Here is a 26,580-nt window from a genome sequence, read left to right on the forward strand (position 1 = left end):
ATACCCAATTAATGCTTGCAGACCCAATTTCCATAAATGCCTCTCTTTCACATTTTTATGTATGGAAAGGCAAAATTATTCATTATGTTTTTCAAATGCCTTATTTTCCTGTTCATGGATCCTGTGAGCCTTATTTGCATTTCAATGTTAATATCAGAATTCAATATTACATACAATTTTTAATGTTCTGTTTCAGGAGCTGCTAGTGGAATTTGATGCAGAAATGAAAAAGAGAGAATATGAGTTTCATCTGAAAGCAGATGAAATGAGCAATTTAGTTCTATCTCATGAGCTTAAGGTAACTGTGCCTTTAAAGTGTGAAATACACACAGTAGTGTGTTAAGAACAAATCAGTAAGCTTTGCTACAACTCCTAATTCATTTATTCTTTGATTACTGGAACTCATAGATAGACATTCCAGTGACCAATATGAACTGAACAGTTTAAGGAAAAGATTCCCGAGAAGATAACACTTTCCTTATTGACCCAACCTATATTTGCTATTAAATAGATACTCTCCATTTCAAATGGGATTGGGATAAGAAAGGAGGCATTTTTAATTCTTTTTTACTTCAAATGTGAAAATGTCTACAGCTGACATTGATGCAGTAGTTACTTTTGCACTGAGGAAGATAATTTCATTAATAATTTACTGAAAATATATTTGCACACAAACATAATAAATAACTTGCCCACTAGCTAGACCATCCAGGGCATATGGTTCTTTTAGTTACTCCATCAGAAACGATAACAAAAATATTTTTGTAAATACTGTTTCAACTTTTCAGTTGATTTTCTATGCAATTATTTCTAGGATTGCAGTTTTATTTTTAAAAAGTAGGAAAAATGTAAATGCACATGTGCACACACACAAACCTGTGGAAAACAATGTATGAAGAGATGACATGTTTTGCTATGCTGTGAAGGCTCTAAAGATACCTTGGGCCCCAATCACATGGGCCAAAAGCGTTGGCTTTGGGCTGATCTAGTGACGTGGTGTACAGATGACACACATTTCCAGATTGGGCCAAAGTTGCACCATGGCAGGTGGCCTATGGCCTCTGGCAAAAGGAGCACAAAAAAAGCGCCCTGTGCTGGTGGCCCTTTCAGACTGGGATGGTGCCCAGCCTCAGGATCATGGCGTCTGTTCACTGCAGTCCCACGCCAAACAGGGAGTAACCTGCCAGTCTGCTTGACCCCTTTGTCTTCAAAGTATTTTCATGGTTCCCCAAATATTATTAAGATTTTTGAATGAACGTGGAGATGCTGGTGATATGTAGGCCTGTTACAGACTGCCAAAATAAAGCTGCTTCGGGTCTCTTTGGAGGTATGCTATTTAAATGATGCATGGGTCCTAAGAGTCCGGAGGTTGTGCCAAAGCCACACTCCATTCCTAAGCACTGGAGTGCAGCTTTGGTGCAGCTTCCGGATTCTTAGGATGCATGCATCATTTAAACAGCATACCTCCAAAGAGACACAAAGCAGCTTTATTTTGGCAGTCTGTAACAGGCCGTAGACTCTTTCCATTTAAAGATCCCCCCCCCCCCCCCCGGCCATTTAGAAAGCATCAGTTCAGACTCTGACAAAATTTTGTGCCAAACCATGATTTGCACTAATTCTCATTTAACCCAAAGCCTAGTTTAAAGTTCCAAATATAAATACACATTCTAGCTTTGAGGGGCTTGCTTGTTTTCATTTTCCACTTGGTTGGCTGACCAAATATTTCAAGAAAAGGTTTTTTTCATTGTTACAATTATGTTCAACAGTTAGACAGTTTTGATTTTTGAAATGATAACATTACTAAACTGGATAGTTATTTTTCATATCCTTTATGAAAAGTGATGTGTATTCTATCTTTGTGTTTGTAAAGTATGGTAACCTTGCAAATTAACTGTGGCTGCATCTGTACTGCAGAAATAATCCAGTTTGACACCACTTTATTGGTCATGGCTCAGTGTGATGGAATTCTGGGAATTGTAGGCGGGATACAGACGGGCAAAAAGGGGTGTGTTCATGACATCATGAAGGTAGAGCCTTCATACGGCCCTTACCTGAATGCCGCCATGAACACGCCGCCCGCACGCTCCAAGCAGGAAGAAGCGGCATTAAAAAGGTGCTGCTTTTCCCCGCTTCTTTTCTGTATGATGCGCAGCTGCGCAGCTCCGTCTGTAAGCTGCTGCACCGGTACGCCAGAATTGTTACGCTGCTAATTTAAGTTGCCCATTTAAAAGCTCCGTGTCTGCTGCGTCGCATAATGAGTCGGGGTCCTGGAACATGCGCAGTTTGCAGTCAGGCTTTAATTGCAGTGTCAGCTGCCATGCAGGTGTGGAAGCTGCAGCACAGCTGCAGCGCATTTTAAGACTCGTAACCCTAACCCTAACCCTAACCCTAACCCTAACCCTAACCCTAACCCTAACCCTAGAGCAACATGTACGCATGCGCTGCTAGAATTGGGGAAAGTTTGGAATGTAAAGTGAACCCCTACACACATTCCTGTGCCATTTTCACCTAACAATAAAAACCTCTAAAACTTTAAATATTTACATATGTACAAGGGAGGTGATGGGGGATGGCAGGGGGACAGCGGTGGCAGCGGCGACAGCTGTGGCTGTGCATTGCAGATTCAGCAAGAGCGCGGGGACCAAAGGAGAGGAGGCATCCATGATGCTGGTGACATTGGCAACGTGCAAGCGGACAAGGATGCCAACACCAGCTGATCACCAGCTGCCAGGAGACCACTATTGTTCTTGGGAAGGGTGAGGGAAAAAGTTTTAAAGGGGCTTGGGCGCTTTAAATGTGCACATAGGCTTTCTGCCACCGCTGCTGAGTGCCGCAGCTGCGCATCCGCCAGCCGGCAAAGGAAAAAAAAAGCCCCGTTTTTGGCCGCCCGTGAGGAAGCTGCCTCTCTCTTTGCAGCGTCCTCCGAGGCGGCGGTTTGGAAACTGTGGGTCAGAAACGGCCCCAGGTGAGGCGTCTTCACTGCCCCCCATGTGGAAGCCCCATCACCAGAGCCACGCCCCCGGGGCAGGCGGTCTGGAGGCTCCGTATTCAGCAGAATACACCTCCAAGATGTCTTCCCCTGCCCGTCTGTACCCCGCCGTAGTTTGTTGCGGCTCCAGAGTTCTCTGACAGAGTACTCTCACAAAACAAACATCCTTATTATTCAATCGCATTGAGCCATGGTGTCAAACTGGTTTATTTCTGCAGTGCATATACACCCTTTATGACAGATATGATAGCCTATTCCATAATTTCAGGTTTGATGGGGGAAAGGATTAATAGTTTATGTATTTTGTTCTTCTCCTTTGAAAGGTTAAGTTGTTGACCAAGGAACTGGAGGCTTTGAAAGAAGCTGGGATAAAAGCAGCAGAATCATTGAAAATGGCAGAAACAACTAACTTGGAGCTGCAGAAAGAAATCAAATCTAAAGACTGGGAAATAAAGGATCTTGCAGCTCTGAAAGATATGCAGTACTGTACCATTCCATGGAGAATAAAGAGGCGTTTTGTTTTAGCTCACTTCTTCTTAATTCTTCCCACTTCATTCTTAATCCAGTTATAATGGGTATCAGAGTACAATTCATGCTTGTTGTTGCTCTTGAGGGTCACATCTGACATATCAGTGGCTCAAACTGCAGCATAATATAGTCTAAAGCTGTTTAGTGTTGATTTCCAGCATCTGTATTTCTCTGCTGCTTTAATCTCTACCAAATTAGATATGAATCAGGTGTTTAATCATCAGGGAATTATCTTTACTCCATGTCAAAATACTGTCCTAGTATACCTATCAGTGGCCTTGAGCAGATGGGGCAAAAGGGATGGCCAGAGGCTCCTCGTTCAGCACGGGACCATGGCGGTAAGATGCTGCGGTCCTAAGGTCATGCGCTGCCAAACCGCTGGCAAGGAGCTCTTCTTTTGCACTCCTTTTTGTGCCAGGTTCAGACTGTCTTAAGCAGTTGCGGAGCGGCTTTAGGCCAAGCAGGGGGGCGTACGTCATCTGAACGCCACACTCCCGGATTGTCCCGAAGGCGGTGCTTTTTGCCTGTCAGTTTGAGGCCGTTGTGAATTTTTTTTTCTCCTGTTACTTACTGGTGTACTTCTTGTTGACTTGCCTTTTCTAAAATGATATATTTGCAATCCTATCCATGTCAACTCACAATTAAGTCCAATGTGAGGAAGCTCATAGATAGTTGGACTGTAACTCCTATGAAACCGAGCCCCTGCAGTCAGTAGTGTGGAGTGATGGGAACTGTAGTCCAACAACATTAAAGGGCCACATAGTGCCCATCTATAATATCTGATTTTTTCAACCATTATTGAAAATAATTGTTCAGATCTTATTTCCTTTCTGACCAGGTGAACGTTTTGAATCCTGACTCCTACTATGTTTTTAAATTTTTCTTCCAATATAGGATACAGGACTTAGAAAGCAAGCTTGATTCAGTACAGATGAGTTGGAGAAAAGAAAAAGAAATATTTGAGCAAAAGTAAGTTTTAATACATGCCCTTTCATTTTAAATATACTGTGCTTTTTGTAAGTACTCATTTAATTAAAGGTGGAGATTGCTGCAGATAGCCACATGGTGTTTTGATAAGACTGAAGGATTTTTTCTCCTGTTAGATAGAAAAAAACAATACTAGGTTTTTTTTATCTTACCTGGTAGAAAAACATATTTCCTGCATTAACATTATCATTTGAATGATAGTACCCTCCCTACATCAGCTGCTTCCTTTATCTACTGACATTGTTAGAGTTAGCATTGATTTAATGTGATTAGAAAAAAAAGATCTCTAGTTAAGTTGGGCTAGCCTCCATTTAACATCTCCCAGTGATACGAGAGCCTTTAGGGCTGAAGGGCGGGGTATAAATACCGCAAATAAATAAATAAATAAATAAATAAATAAATAGTTTCTTGCCTAGGCAATCGTACACAGTCACTTGTTTTGAACGTACAGTCCTCTGACCTCTATCTAATCCTCTTAGAAGCACATTTATAAAAGTATGAAAACTATAAGCCCATTGTGTCTTTGTCTGTGTGCTTTAATTGCTTTTTAAACTAGAGCATTTCAAAAACAGGTGGTAATTTAGCATTAGGATCTCACCAGAGAAAAGGTGCACTAGGTGCAGAGAAAAGGTGCACTAGGTGCAGATAGTTAACCTTAACTCATTATTTAGTGGTGAAGGATGATGGAAGTTACAGTCCATAAACATCTGAAGAACCACTTGCTTTCCCCATCCCTACTTTATCTAAGGGATATATTGGAAAGAGGGTGAATATGAAGCTTCTTGTTGGAGTCTTCTGCTGCATAAAAGGATTGTTTCCTCTGATAGCATCTCCCTACCCTTGACATAAGTGCCCTTCAGTTTTTCACTTTCTGAAAATCTAAAGTCAAAATAATCATATACGAAAAACCAGAAGGCCTATAGAAATTATGTTCACTATAAGAATAAAATAGCATAAGAAGCTTCTAAGAATGTATTTCTTCCCAAAATCTTTCAATATAGACAAACTTTTATAGAGAAGCTAGCAGGCAAATAGCAGCATCTCGTGTGTGTGTATGTGTTTATTTCATTTATATCCTGCCTTTCTCCATGAAGGGACCCAAGGCGGCATATATGTGTGTGTGTGTTCAGTTGACTTTGGTAGATTTATGATATCAAATAATCTATTTTGAAGATTTTGCATAGCATCATTTTTAAAATCCCATTTAATTCTATAAAAACACACACACACACACCTCTCTCTCAATTTGGGAGTCTAGACACATGAATTAATTACAGATTACTCATGCATTGGTGGTGGTTGCTGCTGTGATGAGGGCAAATGCCTAGAGTTAGCATTGATTTAATGTGATTAGAAAAAAAGATCTCTAGTTAAGTTGGGCTAGCCTCCATTTAACGTCTCCCAGTGATACGAGATTTAAATTTTGATCATAACTGCTGGTTGAGCAGACCACTCTTGACAACTTCAAGAACTGACTGAAAATGCAGTCATTCACTTGGCCAAGCACCTAAGGAAAATTGGCACTGGGTTTGCTCCACTGAGTTGCTCATAGGGTAACCAGATGGAAAACAGTCCTGCACTTTCAGTAAGTGTGCAGCAGAGAGAATTGTAGTTACCCCTTGTGACATTCTGTCTTTTACACAACTATTAAATATACAGAAGACTTTTTCTATTTTGCAACTGACCACCTAAGTTACACAATAACACCTAGAGAACTGGTGTGAGCATCAAAGTTGTTTTTTGAAATGGAGAATAACCACATCAAACCAAAGCAAATCATGTGCAAGATGGGAAAGTTTTGATGGTTTATAGATTTTTTTCCCAGGAGCATAATACTTGCAGCATCCCAAAGAGAATAATGCTTTTTATAATATAAACTTTTTTTAAAAGACATGCAGCAGTAGATCACTTTGCCAGAGAAAAGGATGCAATGCTTTGTTCAGTGAAAGAGGCTCATGCAGAACAAAAACATAAATGGGAAAATCAAATCCGAGAATTGCATATACATAATGAAACTTTAGACATGGAATTACGTCGGGCTGAATGGAGGCATAAAGATCATTTGAGAGAAAAAGATGCTGTCATTGAAAAGTGAGTATGAGTTAATTTGTCTTGAATTTGGCTTATTAACTTCTTTTGTCAGGATCCACATGAGGATATCATCCACTTGTATGGACTGAAACACACATTTTTATGCCTGAATATTTATTTTAAGTTGATGATAACATGTCAAAAGAAATCAAAAATATAGCTGTGTTAGTCTGTAGAATCAGTTGTAGAGAGATCTTGCAGCACCTTTGAGACTAACTGAAAGAAAGAAATTGGCAGCATGAGCTTTTGTAGACTACTTTTGTCTACAAAAGCTCATGCTGCCAATTTCTTTCTTTCAGTTAGTCTCAAAGGTGCTACAAGATCTCTCTACAACTACGTCAAAAGAAAGGTGATAACATGTCAGAGAAAGGAGTCTCATCTGTATATAGCTATGGTGTTCTATTTTCCTGAGTAGACACACAAAATAATATTTGTAAATATTTGGGGCAAAAATTAGATTTTGATAACATAACAAAAATAAAAGAAACATAAATTAGACTCATGGAAACTAAAGTTGTATGATTTTAAAAGCTTGTGTAGTGAACTATGGCAAGACGTGTTTCCATTTTTTTATTGGAATATAATTGTTTAGAGCATCTACCCCTCATTCCCTTCAAACCCCCCCCCCCCCACTTCACAGAGGAAAATAACATGTACCTTGCACAGCCATTGTGACCTATAGTAGCTGAGAACTCATCTGGTGAAGACTCAGTCTCCTTGCATGTAGCAAGTGCTAAGTGCTCTAATGCTTATCATGCAATTATAATGTTGGAAGAAACCAAAAGGGCCATCCAGTCCAACTCCCCTCCAAGACTTAGATTGAGTTCCTCTTTATGCAGCATTACTGAGTAATACATCTAACTCATCTGGAGAGCTAGAGGAGCCCTCTCTGTGCAAACCTCATCTATGACCTCGCTGATAAACAGAGCATCTATGCTTTGGGTTCAGGATTTTTCATCAACCAAGTGGAAATTGCTTCCGCAAGTCTCTTTTAAAAATGTATACAGCCTTATACATATAGAGAGGACATGCCCCTGTTTGTGTATTATCCATGACTTGCTTGTTGATGCTATTGTTATTGTCTGATGGGTGACACCTGGCTGAATGAAACTACGTGTGAAAGGGATCTAGGAGTCCAAGTAGATCATAAGTTGAACATGAGTGAACAGTGTGATGTGGCAGCTGAAAAGGCCAATGCTATTTTAGGCTGCATCAATAGAAGTATAGTGTCTAGATCAAGAGAAGTAATAGTGCCACTGTATTCTGCTTTGGTCAGGCCCCACCTAGAATATTGTGCCCAGTTCTGGGCACCACAATTCAAAAAGGACATTGAGAAACTGGAGCGTGTCCAAAGGAGGGTGACTAAAATGGTGAAGGGTCTGGAAACCATGCCCTATGAGGAACGACTTAGGGAGCTGGGGATGTTTAGCCTGGAGAAAAGAAGGTTAAGAGGTGATATGATAGCCCTGTTTAAATATTTGAAAGGATGTCATATTGAGGAGGGAGCAGGCTTGTTTTCTGCTGCTCCAGAGAACAGGACCCGGAACAATGGATGCAAGCTACAGGAAAAGAGATTCCACCTGAACATTAGGAGGAACTTCCTGACAGTAAGGGCTGTTCAACAGTGGAATGCACTTCCTCGGAAGGTGATAGAGTCTCCTTCCTTGGAGGTCTTTAAACAGAGGCTAGATGGCCATCTGTCAAGGATGCTTTGATTTGGATTTCCTGCATGGCAGGGGGTTGGACTGGATGGCCCTAGTGGTCTCTTCCAACTCTACGATTCTATGATTCTATGATGTTGGATATTTTATTGTTTTTAGCTGTTTGTAATTGAATTTTTGTAAACATTTTGTGCTTTTATTTAGTCTGTAACCCCGCTTCGATCCACTGAGAGAGGCGGGGAAACATAAATAAAATATTATTATTATTATCCTTTGTAGCAGATGCTTGTTTCTGCTCCTTCAGTTTTTGCCTCTGCATTAGCCAGAGGATCTGTTTGGCTCAATTGGAATAAGGATTCACAAGACATCCTCATCAAGACCAGGGATCAAACGAAAGCCAAGCCTTCTATACAAAAGAAGGAGGTAAACAGATTAAACAACCATCTCAGTCCTTTTGTTCCTTTCACCCCTTTTCCTACCTTAGGGGTTTTGATACTTTAAGGCCATCTGGAGAAGATCTCACTTCCCATTCCACTCACAAAGAAGGCCTAATCAAGCCCCTAAGTAAGGACACTAACCACCAAGGAATAAGAAAACCTTGTGACTCTCATACATAGGGTTGCCATTTCATGGCGGTGGGCGGGACTTTCCCGCCCCCTGGGGGGCGTGCCCGGTCCCGTCCCGCCCCCACCCCCATTCCCGGGTGGCTGCCCAACTCTGAGCTCCCAGGGCTGCTGCCTGCCTTCTATAGCGTGCTGCCTATGCAGCTTGTCTGGAGCAGCAGCAGCAGGACGACTGAAACCAGCAGGGGTGGGGGCTGCTGCACTGCCCTGCCTCTATTGACCAGCCCTCTGCTTCCTTATTTGGGCAACATCCAAGCAGGGAGGAATTTGCATTCAGGCGAGCTGCTTCCCTTCTTTCTCTTTCCCCTCCTTCTCTTCTTCTTGTTATTCCGTTTTTTTTCTTCTCCTCCTCTTCCCCTCCTCTTCCTCCTCTCCTTTTTCTTCCTTTCTTCCCCCTCCTCATCTTCTTTTTCTCTTTCTTCCTCTCTCTAAGCCCCCCTCCTCTTCTTCTCAGGGGTCCAGGGCTTCTCAAGGCTTTGGATCTGTCCCATAAATCCCTCCTAAGTTGAGACATACCTGGGGAAAAGAGGGGGCGAGGGGTTTGGGGGGGTTGGAGGGGGCAAGGAAAAGGAGGAAGGGGGGAATTGCTAAGAAGGCTTGGGAGTGGGAAATGTAGTTTGCAGTGGCACAAGGGGCTGCCTGTGATCTTTCAAATGCTATGTAGTTTGCAATGGCACAAGGGACTGCCTGTGATCTTGCAAATGCTATGCCTGATTGGGAGTGGGAAATGTAGTTTGCAGTGGCACAAGGGACTGCCTGTGATTTTGCAAATGCTATGGCTGCTTGGGAGTGGGAAATGTTCTTGTAGAATTGGGGGGGGGGGTGTTTGGCCAGAACGAGAAGTACATTTCAGCCTTCTTTCTAGGAATAATGCCAAAATGTCCTCCATTTTGAGCATGCCTAAGAAACATGCATTTATATTAACATTTTAAAAAAAAGTATCAATTTTTTCATGTGTCCTCCATTTTTTTTAAAAAATGTGTCCTACATTTGAAAATGTGGTCCTACATTTGTCCCGGTTTGGAGGTCCTGCCTTATGGCAACCCTACTCATACACATCAGATAGGAGGAAAGCTCTCCTTTTTCCTACATGCCTGGGAGGTCTCCACGTCAAACAGGCGGGCGTTGTGCATAATAAATGGGGGATACACCTTGGAGTTTTACCATATTCCTAAGGAACTGTTTTTTATACTCTCCAACATTAATGTCTCACACAAATGGCCTAGCAGTCCAACAAGCCAGATCCCATTAACTAGAACAGAGAACCATAGAATTTATACTTCCTAATGACATCACCAGGGTCTATCCTATTCTGTTTATCATGCCCAAAAAGGAGGGGCAGAGTATGCCCAGTTTTGGACCTAAAATTCATGAATAAATTAATAAAACAGAAAAAATTCTGGATGGAGTCTTCAGACCATCCAGGGAACACCTTTTCCCCAGGAGACCTCCTCTTCTCTATAGACCTCAAAGAAGCCTATTTTCATGTCCTTACATGAAAAGAGCTTTCATGTTTCCTCACAAAAATACTTTCATCTTTCATACTGCAACATCCATTACCAATTCAAAGCACTTTCTTTTGGTTTGGGTTTGACTCCCCAGGGCATATGCCAAGTTGATCATAGTGCCCATAGACCTATTGAGATTACAAGGAACACACATCTTCCTGTACCTCAACAATCTCCTTGTAAAAACCTCCCTTTAAGGAATAAAGCACGCATTATTCATCACTCTCTCCATGCTAAAACAATGTGACTTTGTAATCAATGAGAAAAAGTGTCATCTTCCATTGCAGTGGCTTGTTCACCTTGGAGCCCTTGTGGACACCTGAAAGGGGCACATATCTCCTTCTCCAGACAGAAGCCCTCTTTCCCAAATCAAAATACAGGGATCTCATGTCTCTTACCCATCTCCTGGGCTTCATGTTTTCTTGCATTCATTCCGACTATTGCAGGTGGTCAAACTTCATCTCCTGTTCCCTTATCTGTTGGAGTTCCCCAGGGCTCTGTTCTGGGTCCCCTTCTGTTTTCTCTCTACACACTGTCTTTAGGTAAACTCATCAGCTCTTTTGGTTTTTCCTACCATCTGTATGCCGATGACATCCAGTTGTATCTTTCCACCCCTGACCTTTCTCCAAGGCTTGAACAGCATGTTTCGTCTTGCCTCACAGCTGTCTCACAGTGGATGCGCCATCGGCGTTTGAAGCTCAACATGTCCAAGATGGAGCTTCTTGTCTTTCCTCCTAAGCCCACCCTTCAACACTCCTTTTCTGTCTCTGTGGACAACATTTCTATTCAACCAGTCCAGCAAGCCCGCAGTCTTGGTTTTATCTTTGACTCTTCTCTGTCGTGTATCCCTCAGATCCAGACCACAGCCAAGGCTTGTAGATTCTTTTTGTACAATATTGCTAAAATCCGACCATATCTCTCCGCCTCTACTGCCAAGATCCTGGTCCATGCCCTAGTGATCTCACGACTTGATTACTGTAACATCCTTCTGACAGGGCTTCCTCTTTCTCACCTCCGTCCTTTAATTTCTGTCCAGCATTCAGCTGCACGCATTATCACATCCGCCCACCGCTGTGACCATATCTCTCCTGTGTTGGCATCCCTTCACTGGCTCCCCCTCCCTTTCCGCATTCAGAATAAGCTCCTGCTGTCAACATTTAAAGCCCTCCATGGACTGGCCCCTCCTTACTTATCAGACCTTCTTTCTCCTCACCTTCCCACCAGGGCCCTCCGTTCTGGTAGTCAAGGTCTGCTGTCCCAGCCCAGGATTTCCTCTGCCCCATCTCGGATTCGCCCCTTTTCACTCGCTGCCCCTCACTCCTGGAACCTTCTTCCCCCGCAAACAAGAGCCATCACTTCTTTAACCAGCTTCAAAATGGACTTGAAGACCATCCTGTTCAGGGCAGTGTTCCCAGGCATTGCATAATTGTCACTTGCTATTTGATGTTCTTTTGTTGCCTGTTTTATTGAATCATTCCTATATTGCTATGTATTTTATATGTATTATCCTACTAGAGAAGCCCCTTCCCCACCACCACTCCCTTTGTGTCGTGTCTTTTTAGATTGTAAGCCTGAGGGCAGGGAACCGTCCAATTAAAAAGATTGTATGTAGAGCGCTGTGTAAATTTACAGCGCTTTATAAATAAAGGTTAATAATAATAATAATAATAATAATAATAATAATAATAATAATAATATTCCATTCCTGACTATTCAAACAATTCAAAACTTTCATAGCCACAAGCAGCCACATCTTCCCCAGAAGGTCAGACATTCTCTTCTATGGTGGATGATCAATCAATCTCTCACATAGCATTCTTTTACAGTACTCACCTAGACTAGTCCTTATAAGATTCCAGCCTCATGGGATGGAGAGCACACTGTTAGGGTCTATCAATCCAGGGAGTCTGGACAGCAGCAGAACAGTCTCACATTATCAAGTGACTGAACTTTGAGCCATCAAACTAGCCCTCATTCATCTACAGCATATTTTGAGGACCTCTCACATCCTAGTTCACACAGGAAACAACCAAATCCTAAGTCCAGAAACAGGGAGTTTCCAACACATGCCCATTACACAGAGAAGCTCACTTTTTCCTATCTTGGGCTGAGAAAAACATTACCTTCATCTCAGCCCAGGACATTCAGGGTACCTTGAACAAGCAGGTGAATTCCTCAGCTGTGACACACTGAATCCAGATAGTGAGTCTAGACCTACACACCTTCAACCAGTTGCTGGCACACTTCAACAACATTCGGGTCGACTTCTTCACCACAGATGGAAATCACAAATTCCCCAGGTATTTCACCAGGTTTCACTCCCACAAGGAAAAGCCCAAGATATTCTTCTGACTTCCTGGCCACAGGTTGTATGCCTTTCTCCCAGTCCCTCACATATCCAGGATTCTGATGAAGTTCAGAAGGGTGTCAGTTATACTAGTGGCACTACATTGGCCAGGAAGACTGTAGTTCTTCCATCTCTTCTCTCCAATCAGGCACCTCTGATGCTCCAAATACTTCCTCACTTTCCTGGTGAAGGTCCACCAGCTCCCAGGCTGGCTCCACTTAGCTGCCTGGTCGCTGAGCAAAAAAATAGAAGAAGACTACTTTCTTCTTCGTGGTCTCTGCGAATCATACAAATGGGTTTTACTGCGCCTGCGCAGTGCTGCTCGGAACCTACTGGAATCACTGGGCAAAGTTTACTTTGCAACATATAGAAACTTTTTGGCGGTAACTCCGCCCACCCGTTATAAGGCCTCTGCCTTCCCGCTCTTTTCCCCAGTTCCTTTTTTCCGCCGCGCTAGCTGCTTGAAGGAACTTCGCTCGCTTCACTAGCTCTTTGGAATCACTTCAAATCCCGACCTCGGACCGTTTTTGACCACTCTTTGTCTCCCGCCCCTGGTAACTTCGGATTTCGGACTGTTGACCTCGCTTTGCATTCCCCTCTGGCTTTGACGACTTCGGAAATCCCTGCACCTTTCAAGAAGTGCAACATTTGCGGGGGCAAGGTGCCCGTCCAGGACCCGCATTCCTCCTGCCTGTTGTGCCTCGGCAAGGACCATGATGCCAAGGCTTGCCCGCTTTGCAAGTCCCTCTCGGCGCAAGCCCGGAAAAACCGTGAGTCCCAGCTCACTTCGGCAATCGCCCTGGGCAAGGTACAGGAGGGAGCTCCCTGCTCGTCATCCGTCCAGCCTTCCGTGCCGCCCGCTTCATCCTCCAGGGCCAGCGTGTCCAGTGTGACATCTGTCAGGGCCAGCGTGTCCAGCGTGGTGTCTGTCCCGGCCGGGACAGTGGCTCCCACCACCTCCGATGTGGCCCGTGGCTCGAAACCGCCCAGCACCACCGACGAACCCTCCCAGCTCCCCCATAAGTCATCAGGGACTGAGGGTCTCGAACCGAAACCAAAATCCGGAAGGAAACCGGACGGCTCGCACGTGAGGGAACGGACGGAGGCGGAGGTCCGGCTCGCTTCGCCTTCATCCTCCAAGGCATCCAAGTCATCCCAACATGCCTCCAAGCCGAGGGAGCCGGCTTCGTCTTCGGGAGCGACGGCCGACAGGGCTAGGTCCCCAAAGCCCTCCTCGTCGGGAGCCGCCGCTGTCCTCTTGGACCTCCCGGAGAACCCCTTCTTCCCGCTGGAAGAGACCCTGAGATCGGGAAAGAAGAGACACCACAAGGAGGCTGATCGGGACCCCGCGCCCAAAAAGTCCAAACGGCCAAAAGAACACGCCAGGACGGACTTGCCCTCTAAGGCAAAAGATAAAAAGCGCTCCCCTTTGAAGAAGGCCCACGCTCCCGCAGCTCTTCCCGGTCTGGAGCCCGCTCCTGAGGTACAACTGGTCCCGGTACCGGACACTCCAGCTCAGCCCACCATGGACTTCGTCCACGAGGTGGAAGGCGCCACCCCCTCCTGGGGAACTGCCCCCGCTGTTCCCCCACTCCGAGGATGAGGAAGACGGAAACGAGGCCCGTAGACACGAACCCCCGGACCTGTTCTTCAACTCCGAGACGGGCCGGTACTTCATGTCCGTCCCGAGGGATGTGGCCTTCAAGGAGTTCACCAGGCTCAACCCTCGCCCTGCTGACCCGCGGGAGGGCACGTCTGCCCGGTCAATCCCGAGTGTCACGGTTATGGAGAAGCCTCCACCGTCACCCCGTCGGCGCTCTCACTCCTCGACAGGCCCCATCCCGGTTCGGCCGAGATCCCAGGTCAGGGTTCCAGACATCCCTCTCACCTCGGACACAGACTCTGAGGACGAGCCCCTGCCTCCATCCGACGTCCCCTCGGATGAAGACGACCTCTCGGCGTCTGCTTCCCCGCAGAGGATGCACCACCCGGAACCCTCTTCACCATCGGATGACGTGCATTCCTTCAGTGAGCACGTCATGAAGATGGCCAGGGCTCTCGACATCGAGCTCTCCTTTCCGGAAGATGATGCCCGCGACCCGGTGGAACGTCGAGTGCACAGACAGGTGCCTACACCACCCTGCATCCCTCTGCTTCCGTCCTTGGAGACCATAGTCCGGAGGTCCTGGGACTCACTGGCCTCCCTGTCCGGCTCATCCTGCAAGGTTGAGTCCCTCTACAGGGTCGCCCCGGCAAGCTGCACCTGGTTGGCCGATCACCCCAAGCCGAACTCGGCAATTGTAGAAGGAGCCCAACACAGCTTCGTCCCAAAGCAAGCGACCTCCCCCGTCGATAGGGAGGCTAAGAAAGTGGATGGCCTGGCCAAGAAGGCCTACTCGGCAGCGGCCCTTGCAGTGAAGGCTATTAACTATAATGCCTGCATGGGGGCCTACATACAGACTCTCATGGAGCGGATCTCCCCCCTCATACCGGACATCCCGGATGAGATCCAGAGGCAGCTGGTCGAGGTCAGGGACGAGGCCCACTCCATCGGGAGTTGGCTCATCACCGCCTCCAGGAACATGGCTGACTGTGCGGGGAGGGCCATGTCAGCATCAATGGCACTCCGACGACACGCCTGGTTGAGGGCCTCGGACCTCAGCCCCAGCGTCAAGGCGGCCATTGAGGACATGCCGCTCGACGGGACCGGACTGTTCCATGCCGATACCGACGACCGCCTGAACAGGAAGTTCAGGATGAAGGCAGCGGCGAAGAAGCATGGGATGTCCTCCGCGTCCGTCTCGCCATTCTGGAAGCGGCAGCGCCTGTGGCAGCCACAAGGTCAGTCACAGGGGACCTTCTCCCAGGATCGGCAGTCTCAGCAGCAGGGCTCCCAGAGACATCGCTACCCCTCGCAGTCTTCCTCCTCCTCTGGCCGTCGCAACTTCCCGCCTCGGTACCGTAAGTCCCGCCGGCAGGACACCGACCAGGGGAAGAAGAGAGCCTGAAGGGACGCAGCACGCTTCGTCTCCCCTTCACCCCTCTTCTTTTTGGACATTTTGAGACCCTTTGTTAACACCTGGGCCTCGATAACATCGGACTCGTGGGTTCTCAACATCGTCCGTAGGGGATATGCCCTCGAGTTCCAAGAGCTCCCTCCAACCGGAGCCTTTATGTCCACTCTCCCCTCGGACACCCTTCTCGACGAAGTGCACACCTTGCTTGAAAAGGGGGCAATCTCCCCTTTGCCGCTTGAGCAACGTTTTAAGGCCTTTTTCTCCAGGTACTTCACGGTACCGAAGGCCGACGGGGGCATCAGGCCCATCCTGGACTTAAGACAATTGAATTTGTTCCTTGAGTACCGTCGCTTCTGAATGGTAACCTTGGCTTCCATTCTGCCTCTGCTTCATCAGGGCCTGTGGTTCACGACCGTCGACCTGAAGGACGCCTACTTCCACATAGGGATCCGGGAGTCCCACCGAAGATTCCTCGCCTTCGCCGTCGGTTCCGCCTTGTTCCACTACAACGTGCTCCCCTTCGGTTTGGCCACCGCACCGAGAGTCTTCACAAAGTGCATGGCACCGGTGGTGGCATACCTTCATCGGAAGGGCTTCATGGTCTTCCTGTACCTGGACAACTGGCTGTTTGCCGCCGAATCCCAACAAGAACTGCAGGAGGCAGTCTCGTTCGCCTTGCACCTCTTGGACTCCCTCGGGCTGGTCATCAACCGAGAAAAGTCCCACTTCACACCGACCAGACAGGTCAAGTTCATCGGGGCCATCCTCGACTCCGAAAGATGCTCCGCCTTTCTTCCTCCAGACCGTTTCCAGGCCTTGACGGCGTCGCTCCAGCCTTGCATCTCCCACAGAAGGGTGAGGGCCAGAGATGTTTAAGTCGCCTTGGGCCACATGGCATCAACGACGTTCGTCACACCTTGGTCAAGACTTCGCCTCCGACCTCTGCAGTCCTGGTTCCTCTCGGTCTTCTCCCCGATGGAGGACTCCCCGTCCAAGTGGCTCACGGTACCGAGACCTGTAGCTGCTTCCCTGAAATGGTGGTTGGACTGCCGCAACGTGTGCACCGGGATGCCTTTCCATCAGCCCCAGTCGCAACTGACTCTCACAACCGATGCATCCCTGGAGGGATGGGGCGCCCACCTGCTCGACCTAGTCGTCAAGGACAAGTGGTCGGCTCAGGACAAGCTCCTCCACATCAACGCTCTGGAGATGCTGGCAGTGGAAAAGGCACTGAGGACTTTCGAGTTCGCTGTCACAGGCAAAGTGGTCCTCCTGAGGACGGACAACACCATCGTGATGTACTACATCAACAAGCAAGGAAGCACCAGATCCAGGACCTTGCTCGACCTTACTCTCCGCATCTGGGACTGGTGCATCCAGAGACGTGTCCTCCTTCAGGCGATTCATCTTCCCGGGGAGGACAACGAGTTGGCAGATCGCCTCAGCAGATCGCCGTCGGTGTGCCACGAGTGGAGGCTCCATCCTGAGACGGTCAGCGACCTCTTCGACCGGTGGGGAACCCCCCGGATCGACCTCTTCGCGACCAGGTGGAACAGCCACTGTCCCCAGTTCTGCTCCAGGAAGCGGATGGACGGATCCCTCGGAGACGCGTTCGCCTTCCTCTGGACAGGAGAGCTCCTCTACACCTTCCCTCCGTTCCCTCTCATCATCAGGGTGGTGTTCAAGATGACAACGGGCCGGTCGCATGCGATCCTGATCACTCCGTGGTGGCCAAGACAGCCCTGGTTCGCATCCCTTCTCCACCTCTCCAAGAGATGCTTCCTCCGCCTCAACCCTCGCCCGGACCTGCTGTCGATCCAGGACGGACGGATTCTCCATCCGGACATCGAGAGCCTACCGCTGGTGGCCTGGAGGATACGGCCCTATCCACCCTGCCGGAGGCGGTGAGGACGGTGATCCTGGCTGCAAGGAAACCTTCCACCCAGCGGTCCTACGCCCTAAAATGGAGGAAGTTTAGCCTCTTCCTTCATCGAAAGGGCTTGTCTCCTGCTCAGGTGTCCACTCCAGTAGTGCTGGAGTTTTTGATGGCACTTTTGGATGAGGGGCTGTGCCTCGCATCCGTCAAGTGCTATTTGTCTGCCATTTGTGCCAAGTACCAATTCGGGGGGAGGGCTTCCTTTTTCAAGGACCCCTTGGTGAAGGGGTTCCTTAAGGGATGTGCCAACATGTATCCTCCTGTGTCGGTACCGGCGCCGGCTTGGAGCCTGGAGGCAGTATTGTCCGCCCTCCAATCCAAGCCCTTTGAACCGATGGCCACAGCGGACTTGAGACTATTGACTTGGAAAACCGCTTTTCTTGTGGCCATCACCTCCGCCCGCCGTGCGGGCGAACTCTGTGCCTTACGAAGGGACCAACCCTTCCTGAGATTTCACAAGGACAAGGTGGTCCTCCGGACGGACATTACTTTCTTGCCTAAGGTGGTGTCTGCCTTCCATATGTGCCAGGACATTGTGTTGCCTACTCTCACATTCAACCCGACTTCGGATGTGGAGCGAAGCCTTCACTCTCTCGATGTCAGGAGAGCTCTGGCTTTCTATTTGGACAGAACTGCTGCCTCTAGCCGCTCTGAGAGACTTTTCCAATGCTACTTGGAGCCGAAGAAAGGGTTGCCGGTGTCTGCGCAGAGGTTTTCCAAATGGGTGGCCAGTACCATCCACCTCTGCTATGAACTCTTGGGCAAACCTCTCCCTGGCAGGGTTCGGTCCCACTCCACAAGGGCAATGTCAGCATCCTCTGCATTCCTGTTGGGGATTCCCTTGGAGGATGTCTGCAAGGCTGCTGTCTGGTCCCAACCTCTGACTTTTATTAAGCATTATAGGTTGGACACCAGAGCCATCCGAGACGCAGCTTTCGGGAGGGCTGTGTTGATTTCAGGGTTGCACTGATTGCACTACTGATGCTTCTGTTTCAGCATTTATGTACATAATGCCACTGTTTTTACATTCTGTTGAGTGTTGATTTGCACAATTTCATTGGGACTGGTCTTGCACGACCTTGTGTCCCCTTCTCAGGTTTAGCAATGTTGCTGCTATATATTGATTTGTGCATGAACAAAAAGACTGACTCCTTTTAGGGTTCAAGGTGTTTATTGTTACAATAAATATACCTTTGGTTTACCATAGCTTTGGTTTCAGGACACTCCTTCCGCCGCTTACCTAAGCTTGTCAGTCTAAACCCATTTGTATGATTCGCAGAGACCACAAAGAAGAAGGACAGGTTGCTTACCTGTAACAGTATTTCTTTGAGTGGTCATCTGCGAATACATACAAATCCCACCCGTCCATCCCCTCAGTGTCCTGCTCTTATTGGCTCTTTCCATCGCCTGCTTGGCGGAAAAATTGCGGAACTGGGGAAAAGAGCGGGAAGGCAGGGGCCTTATAACGGGTGGGCGGAGTTACCGCCAAAAAGTTTCTATATATTGCAAAGTAAACTTTGCCCAGTGATTCCAGTAGGTTCCGAGCAGCACTGCGCAGGCACAGTAAAACCCATTTGTATGTATTCGCAGATGACCACTCAAAGAAATACTGTTACAGGTAAGCAACCTGTCCATCACAGGGTAAGTAAACACCCTTCACCATTCAGATCTATGAAAAAACTTTGAAGGCTTTTCTCAGGTGGTCTGATCATCTCCCCACAAACAGCAAAGATTAAAGGCATTCTGGAATTCCTACAACCAGGTCTAGAAATGAGGCTTAAACCAAACACCTCCTTGCTCTGCCAAACAGCAGCACTAGCTTCCATTGCAGTGCTCTCTTTCATCCATTTGACACAGCAGGGGACTTCTCAGAGGGGCAACCCTACTCAGCTGTCCTGTGATTTCCCTCCTAGGACCTTCACAAAGACTGAAAGCCCTTTGAACCACTTAGAACTGTGCTGTTCAGGATTCTTTCTATTAAGAACCTTTTTCTGGTTGCAGTCAATTCAGACAGACAGATTTTGGAACTGGCTGCCTTGTCTATAGCCTCATCTCTCTGTAGGTTTGAGATTGACAGTTTCTTTATGGCAAGACTCAATATAAACTCTACCCTCCATAACTCACAATACTCCATTCATTTTGCTCTCATTGAGTGCACTCTTTGGAAATATGTTTCACAAACTAGATGTCAGAAGAGCCTAAATACTATATATTAGATGTCTCAATATATTTAGAAAATCAGAGTTTCTCTTTGTTGCCTTTCTTCCCACCTTCCTGAGGTATCTTCTGCCACACTAATCCAATGGATTAAAGCATGCTGCTTTTGGCCTATGAGACCTTAGGTTTCCCATAACCTCAGAATGTAACAGCATACTAGGTCAGCTGCTGCCTTTTCAATCAATGCACCTCTATTTTCTGCATTTTGGTTGGCTAATAAAGAATCATAGAATCATAGAATCGTAGAGTTGGAAGAGACCACAAGGGCCATCCAGTCCAACACCCTGCCATGCAGGAAATCACAATCAAAGCATCCCTGACAGATGGCCATCCAGCCTCTGTTTGAAGACCTCTAAGGAAGGAGACTCCACTACACTTCGAGGGAGTTTGTTCCACTGTCGAACAGCCCTTACTGTCAGGAAGTTCCTCCTAATGTTGAGGTGGAATCTCTTTTCCTGCAGCTTGCATCCATTGCTCCGGGTCCTAGTCTCTGGAGCAGCAGAAAACAAGCTTGCTAACTCCTCAATATGACATCCCTTCAAATATTTAAACAGGGCTATCATATCACCTCTTAACCTTCCCTTCTCCAGGCTAAACATCCCCAGCTCCCTAAGTCGTTCCTCATAGGGCATGGTTTCCAGACCTTTCACCATTTTAGTCGCCCTGCTTTGGACACGCTCCAGTTTCTCAATGTCCTTTTTGAATTGTGGTGCCCAGAACTGGACACAGTATTCAAGGTGGGGCCTGACGAAAGCAGAATAGAGTGGCACTATTACTTCCCTTGATCTAGACACTATATTTCTATTGATGCAGCCTAAAATCGCATTGGCTTTGTTAGCTGCCACATCACACTGTTGACTCATGTTCAACTTATGGTCTACTTGGACTCCTAGATCCCTTTCACATGTAGTTTCATTCAGCCAGGTGTCCCCCATCCTATATCTGTGCTTTTCATTTTTCCGTCCTAAGTGCAGTACCTTACATTTCTCCGTGTTGAATTTCATTTTGTTAGCTTTGGCCCAGTTTTCTAGTCTGTTCAGGTCATTTTGAATCTTGATCCTGTCCTCTGGAGTATTAGCTACTCCTCCTATTTTGGTGTCATCTGCAAATTTGATAAGTATTCCCCCAATTTTGTCCTCCAAGTCATTGATAAAGATGTTGAATAGAACTGGCCCGAGGACAGAGCCTTGTGGGACCCCACTGGTCACTTCTCTCCAGGATGAAAAGGAGCCATTGTTGAGCACCCTTTGCGTTCGGTCGGTCAACCAATTACAAATCCATGTAACAGTTGCCTTGTCTAGCCCACATTTTACAAGCTTGTTTGCAAGGATATCGTGGGGAACTTTGTCAAAGGCCTTACTGAAATCAAGATATACGATATCCACAGCATTCCCTTCATCTAACAAGCTGGTAATTTTATCAAAGAAAGAGATAAGGTTTGTCTGGCATGACTTCTTTCTCTGAAAGCCATGTTGACTTTTTGTGATTATGGCATTGCCTTCTAGATGTTCACAGACTCTCTGTTTAATGATCTGCTCCAGAATCTTTCCTGGTATTGATGTCAGACTAACTGGACGATAATTGTTTGGATCCTCTTTTTCCCCCTTTTTGAAGATGGGGACAACGTTTGCCCTCCTCCAGTCTGCTGGGATTTCTCCTGTTTTCCAGGAGTTCTCGAAGATTATTGCTAATGGCCCCAATATTACATTTGCCAGTTCTTTTAATACCCTTGGATGTAGTTCATCTGGTCCTGGAGACTTAAATTCATTGAGATTAACAAGGTATTCCTTTACTATCTCTTTACTTATTCTGTGCTGAAATTCCCCTAATCTGTCCTCTGCTCCATTATCCTCAGGTTGAGCTCCCTTTTCTGAGAAGGGAAGGTGTTGAGTAATTCTGCCTTAAAGGTGACACTCTTTTGTGGATTTTGCACCTCTAGTGGAAATCTGCCAAACATCTACATGAACAGTTCTGTTCTCATTTAGAAAACATTATAAACTAGACAAGTTTGCTTCAGCGAGGCTGCCATCAATGGGAGAGTTCTGCAACAAGCTACAACACACTGGAGCACACTCTTGCCATCTTTCCATCTGGATACACATATAGATCCCATTTGTGGATGGCTGCTTCCCTTTCAGCTGAGAATGGCACATTGGAGGACTTACTGTGAAGGCTCATTCTTGCCAAGGAGAAGAAGTCAATCAGCCCCACCCTAGATGACAAGACATTGATTCTTTTTCTTTAATTTGGAAAGTCTTTCTTCTACTTTCCTGTTATTTGACAGGCGTTAAACCCATTCATGAACATTTTTTTTCTCCTTGGCAAAAATGGGCTTCATGGTAAGTCCTCCACTGTGTCATTTCATAAGATAGAACAATGGCTGTGTAAGTGGAACCATAGTGCTGTAACTGTGTAGTGTTAAAGGGATCTAGGGGTTGGTACATGCTTTAAAAAAATCTTCTAAACCACATTACATGCACAATTGATATCTATAGCAAATTGGTGAATAAAACTTCATTGCAAGCAAAGTCCTAAAAACTGGGAATTTCTATATAGAGTGTATTACACTAATTTCCCAGAGCATTCTCGTGTAAAGGGGACAGTTATATATGTTGGAAAATCCTGCTCAATTAAGCATTTCTCTATATTACTTCTTCAAGTTGCTACTACAACAATGGGGCTTCAGTCATTAAGGGTTCCCTTACTGGCTCTCTTTACTTTCTACATACTGCCTCTAGAACTTTCCCCGTTTGCTCAGTCACCCAATTGTAATACATGGTGATCGCTATATCCATGTATCCAAACAGGCACACCATGTGACCAGAGAACCTTGCATTTGTGTTTGCAACCACATAAAGGATCCCCCTCTCTCTTTTCGTTTCTCCCTCAAGATCATGAATGTTGGCTCAGCTAAGCTACTCCTTTACCTGAAACTGTCCTTTAAGTACGCAGGACTTAAGCAATGTAGGTATATGTTTTTGCATGTATTCTTCAATGTAACCAGTATTGTTTTCGTTAAGTAATTGAATACTGCCTATCTGATTTACTTTACTAAAGATAATAAAGAAATACTTTCATTTCCAAATTCTGCTAAAGGAGACTGAATCGGTATTGATTCAGTCTACATCTTTCTCAGAAAAGGGGATAACTGTCCAGGAATTTACCTCCAATCGAACAATGTGTATAAGAAATCATTATCAGTAAACAGTGAGAGACTTCCATCTGAGGCCGAAACAGATGGGCCAAATAAAGCGGTTTCCGGCTGCTTTGGGGACTTAGTGTTTAGACGATGCATGGCCCTGAAGCAGCTGGAAGATGCTCCAAGGCTACCTAAGGCAGCCCAAAGCTGCCAGCAAAAGGACCGGATTTAATCTGCTCCTGCTGGCGGCCTATTTAGGGCTCTTGCCACTGCCCACTTTGGGAGCAGGCTGACTGGTTGCCGCATTCCTGGAGCAATTGCGGCTGGAGAAGCCAAAGATCGCTCCTTCCAGGCCGTCTGCTTTGGCCCTTAGAAATTAGTTATGATTGCATGATTGCTTTTGAAGCTTCCTACTACATAGTGCAGTGAGAGTAATAAAATCAATAAGAAGTAATAGGATTTTGGAAATATTAGTGACAATAATAAGATTTTGAAACCAATCTCACATAGTTAAGGATGCCTCAGTCTTAACTGTATGGAATTGTTGTTAAAATAAATCAAATCTGTGTAGAGTAAGGAACAGTTATGTTAAATACAACAATTTATTCTGTTTTAGGTTTGTTGTTGTTAACTGCCTTCAAGTCAACCTTAATTCATGTTAACCCTATGAATGAGATATCTTCAAGCTCCCCTTTCCTCAACCACTCAGTTTAGGTCCTGCAGGCTCAGGGCCATGATCTTTTTGTTTGCATTTATCCATCTAGTATGCAGTCTTCCTCTCTTCCTACTACCCTTCATCTTTCCTTTCATTATTATCTTTTCTAGTAAGTAATGTCTTCTAATAATGTCACCAAAGTATAACAACCTCAGTTCAGGTCCAAAACACACTGCAGAAATTATCCAGTTTGAGACCACTAACTGCCCTGGGTCAGTTCTAGGGAATCCTGGGAATTGTAGTTTATTGTGGCATCAGAGCTCTCTGACAGAGAAGGCTAAATATCTCACAAAACTACAGTTCCCAGAATTCCCTAACATTGAGCCAGAGCAGTTAAAACTGTCTCAAACTGGATTTCTGCAGTGTGTTTGGCCCTTATTCATAGAATCATAGAATCGTAGAGTTGGAAGAGACCACAAGGGCCATCCAGTCCAACCACCTGTCATGCAGGTACTCTCAATCAAAGCATCCCCGAAAGATGGCCATCCAGCCTCTGTTTAAAAACCTCCAAGGAAGGTCTTGACTTGACTGTTCATCTTGACTTCCAGTAAGAATTCAGTCCTGATCTATTCTAGAACCCCTCCCCCCTTTTTTGTTCTCTTTTTGGACATCGATGGTATCCTCAACTCTCTTCTCCAGCACCATATTCAGAGCAACATACTTAGATGTTTATTAAGAAGTGAATACTGCTGCAAAGCATGAATATTTTTAAAATAACATAAAAAGTCAAATATCATAAACCAGAAATTTAGACCTTTCTTTGTGTATATGTTCATTACATTCATATTAGTGTTTAGATCATATGCTTTGAAAAAGAAATAAAATTTCTACATGTATTTATGTGCAAAAAATAAGGATCAGTTATATTATTATTTATTATTTATTTAGTTACAGTATTTATACCCCCGCCCTTCAGCCCTATAGGCTCTCAGAGCGGCTATTAAAATCAAATTAGGATTTAATTGTAAGGTATATATGTGAAAAGCATAGTGCTCAAACAACATCTGTATGGACACCTGAATATCCTTGGGACTTTATACAGTATGGATACCAAATTATTTGCTACTGACACTGAGACATGCATTATTAATGGCAGATTTGGTAACCCACAATAATGGAGCACCAGTTCATGTTGTTGTTTTTTTAATATGCCTTGGGCTTTCAAATAAATGGCATCAGCAGCTCTTAAGTTCTTAGAATAGCCTTAGAATGTGGCCTTTAATGGGATGGGGTAAATGAAATGTTTGCTCTTACACCATGTACTCAGTTGCAGTGTCTCTTTGTCAAGTTGTTTCAAGATACAGGTTTTCTGCCTAAGTATAGTGTATTGTTCTCAGTTGTGAGGCAGTTTTCCATGAGAAATATTTTAATATCTTTGGAATAAGTGTAGGAATCTGTAACTTGTCAGTGATAGGGAATGGCAGTATCTTCTCTACAGAGAAGAACCTTTCTCAGACACTGTTCAGACAAAGGTCAAATGTAAATTTAGATGTATTGAGTCAGTCAGTATTTTTGCCTTTTGTTGGAAATGTGTTTTGGAGTCACATAATAGGAGAAAGGTTTCAATCCACATCTTGCTAATTATAAATTGATGGATGTTATACTCTTTTGAGTAGAGCAATCTTATTAATTTATTAGTATTAGTATTATGCTTTATTTATATAGCGCTGTAGATTTACACAGCACTGTACATACAAACAATAAAATGGATAAAGTAAACCTGCCCATGGTGTACAATCTAAGAAATAATAGCATAATACATATAAATAATGCATAACAATACAGGAAAGGGGTCAATTAAGTAAAGCAGGCAACAACTTAAAAATGTCAAATAACAAATAATAGTCACACAATGCCTGGGAACACTTCTCTGAACAGGATGGTCTTCAACTCAGTTTTCACAGATGTTTGATTACAACTCCTATCACCCACATGCCTGTCAGGGTGGAGGCTGGAGTGTACTAAGTTGGAGACCTCGATTGTGAGGGCTTCTGTCACATTCTCATTTAGCTGATCTTTCAATATAAATACAACTGAAGAAATTGCAGTTTGTCCTATACTAATAAATAATAATAAAGCTTTTATTTATATACCGCTTTTCCTCCAGATCAAAGCGGTGTACATACGGTAAAACAATGATACATATACAATAATTAAAAACAGTTTTAAAACAGTTATAAACATTCAATTTTTAAAACAGTATAACTAAGATAATTGGGATATCTATTATGGGTAGTCGTCTAATCTGGTCGGGGAATACTTTCTACAAGGAATCGGGAGGGTATGCTAACTGGAAGAGATAAGTTTTTAATGCCTTCTTGAAGGCCTCCAATGTACAAATAGATCGAATCTCCTCTGGGAGTGCATTCCAGTGAGTTGGAGCTATCATTGTGTAAGCTCTTTGGTGAGTCGTTGCCAGTCTCACCTTGGGGTGTTCAAGCAACAATTTCCCCATTGTTCTGAGAGTGCGGGGCAGATTATGTAGGGAGAGGCGTTCCCTCAAGTAACTCGGGCCCAAGCCATGTAGGGCTTTAAAGGTAATAACCAACACTTTGTATTGGGACCGGAAGCGAATTGGCAGCCAGTGAAGAGATTTTAACACAGGGGTTATATCAGGGGTAGGCAACCTTTTTGAGCCGGGGGCCGGGTTGCTGTCCTTGAGACAACTGGGGGGCTGAAAGGGGGGGTGGAGCTTCCACCCTCTGGGGGTGGGGCTGCGTGCCAGGGGCGGAGCTTCCACCCTCTGGGGGCAGGGTTTTCTCTGCTCCCTTTCCCAACCTCCCGCTGTCTGAGAGACAGCTAGAAGGGGGGGATTGGGAGAG

General features: G+C 45.5%; 1 protein-coding gene across 11 annotated transcripts in view; it reads left to right on the forward strand.

The window, feature by feature from the left end:
- Positions 1-26,580, forward strand: part of CCDC57 (coiled-coil domain containing 57) — a 115,515-nt gene that overhangs the window by 11,796 nt on the left and 77,139 nt on the right. For 10 of the 11 annotated variants that reach the window (XM_089537839.1, XM_089537832.1, XM_089537849.1 and 7 more), the window contains exons 4-7: positions 197-298; positions 3,313-3,470; positions 4,412-4,486; positions 6,395-6,595. In XM_089537839.1, coding sequence (XP_089393965.1) covers positions 197-298; positions 3,313-3,470; positions 4,412-4,486; positions 6,395-6,595 — 536 coding nt within the window. The remainder of the gene's footprint in view (positions 1-196; positions 299-3,312; positions 3,471-4,411; positions 4,487-6,394; positions 6,596-26,580) is intronic. The other variant, XM_089537896.1, reaches the window with a different exon arrangement.

Source organism: Sceloporus occidentalis, unplaced genomic scaffold (genome assembly GCF_023333645.1).
Source record: "Sceloporus occidentalis isolate IW3139 unplaced genomic scaffold, rSceOcc1.0.p SCAF_1, whole genome shotgun sequence".
NCBI lineage: Eukaryota > Metazoa > Chordata > Lepidosauria > Squamata > Phrynosomatidae > Sceloporus > Sceloporus occidentalis.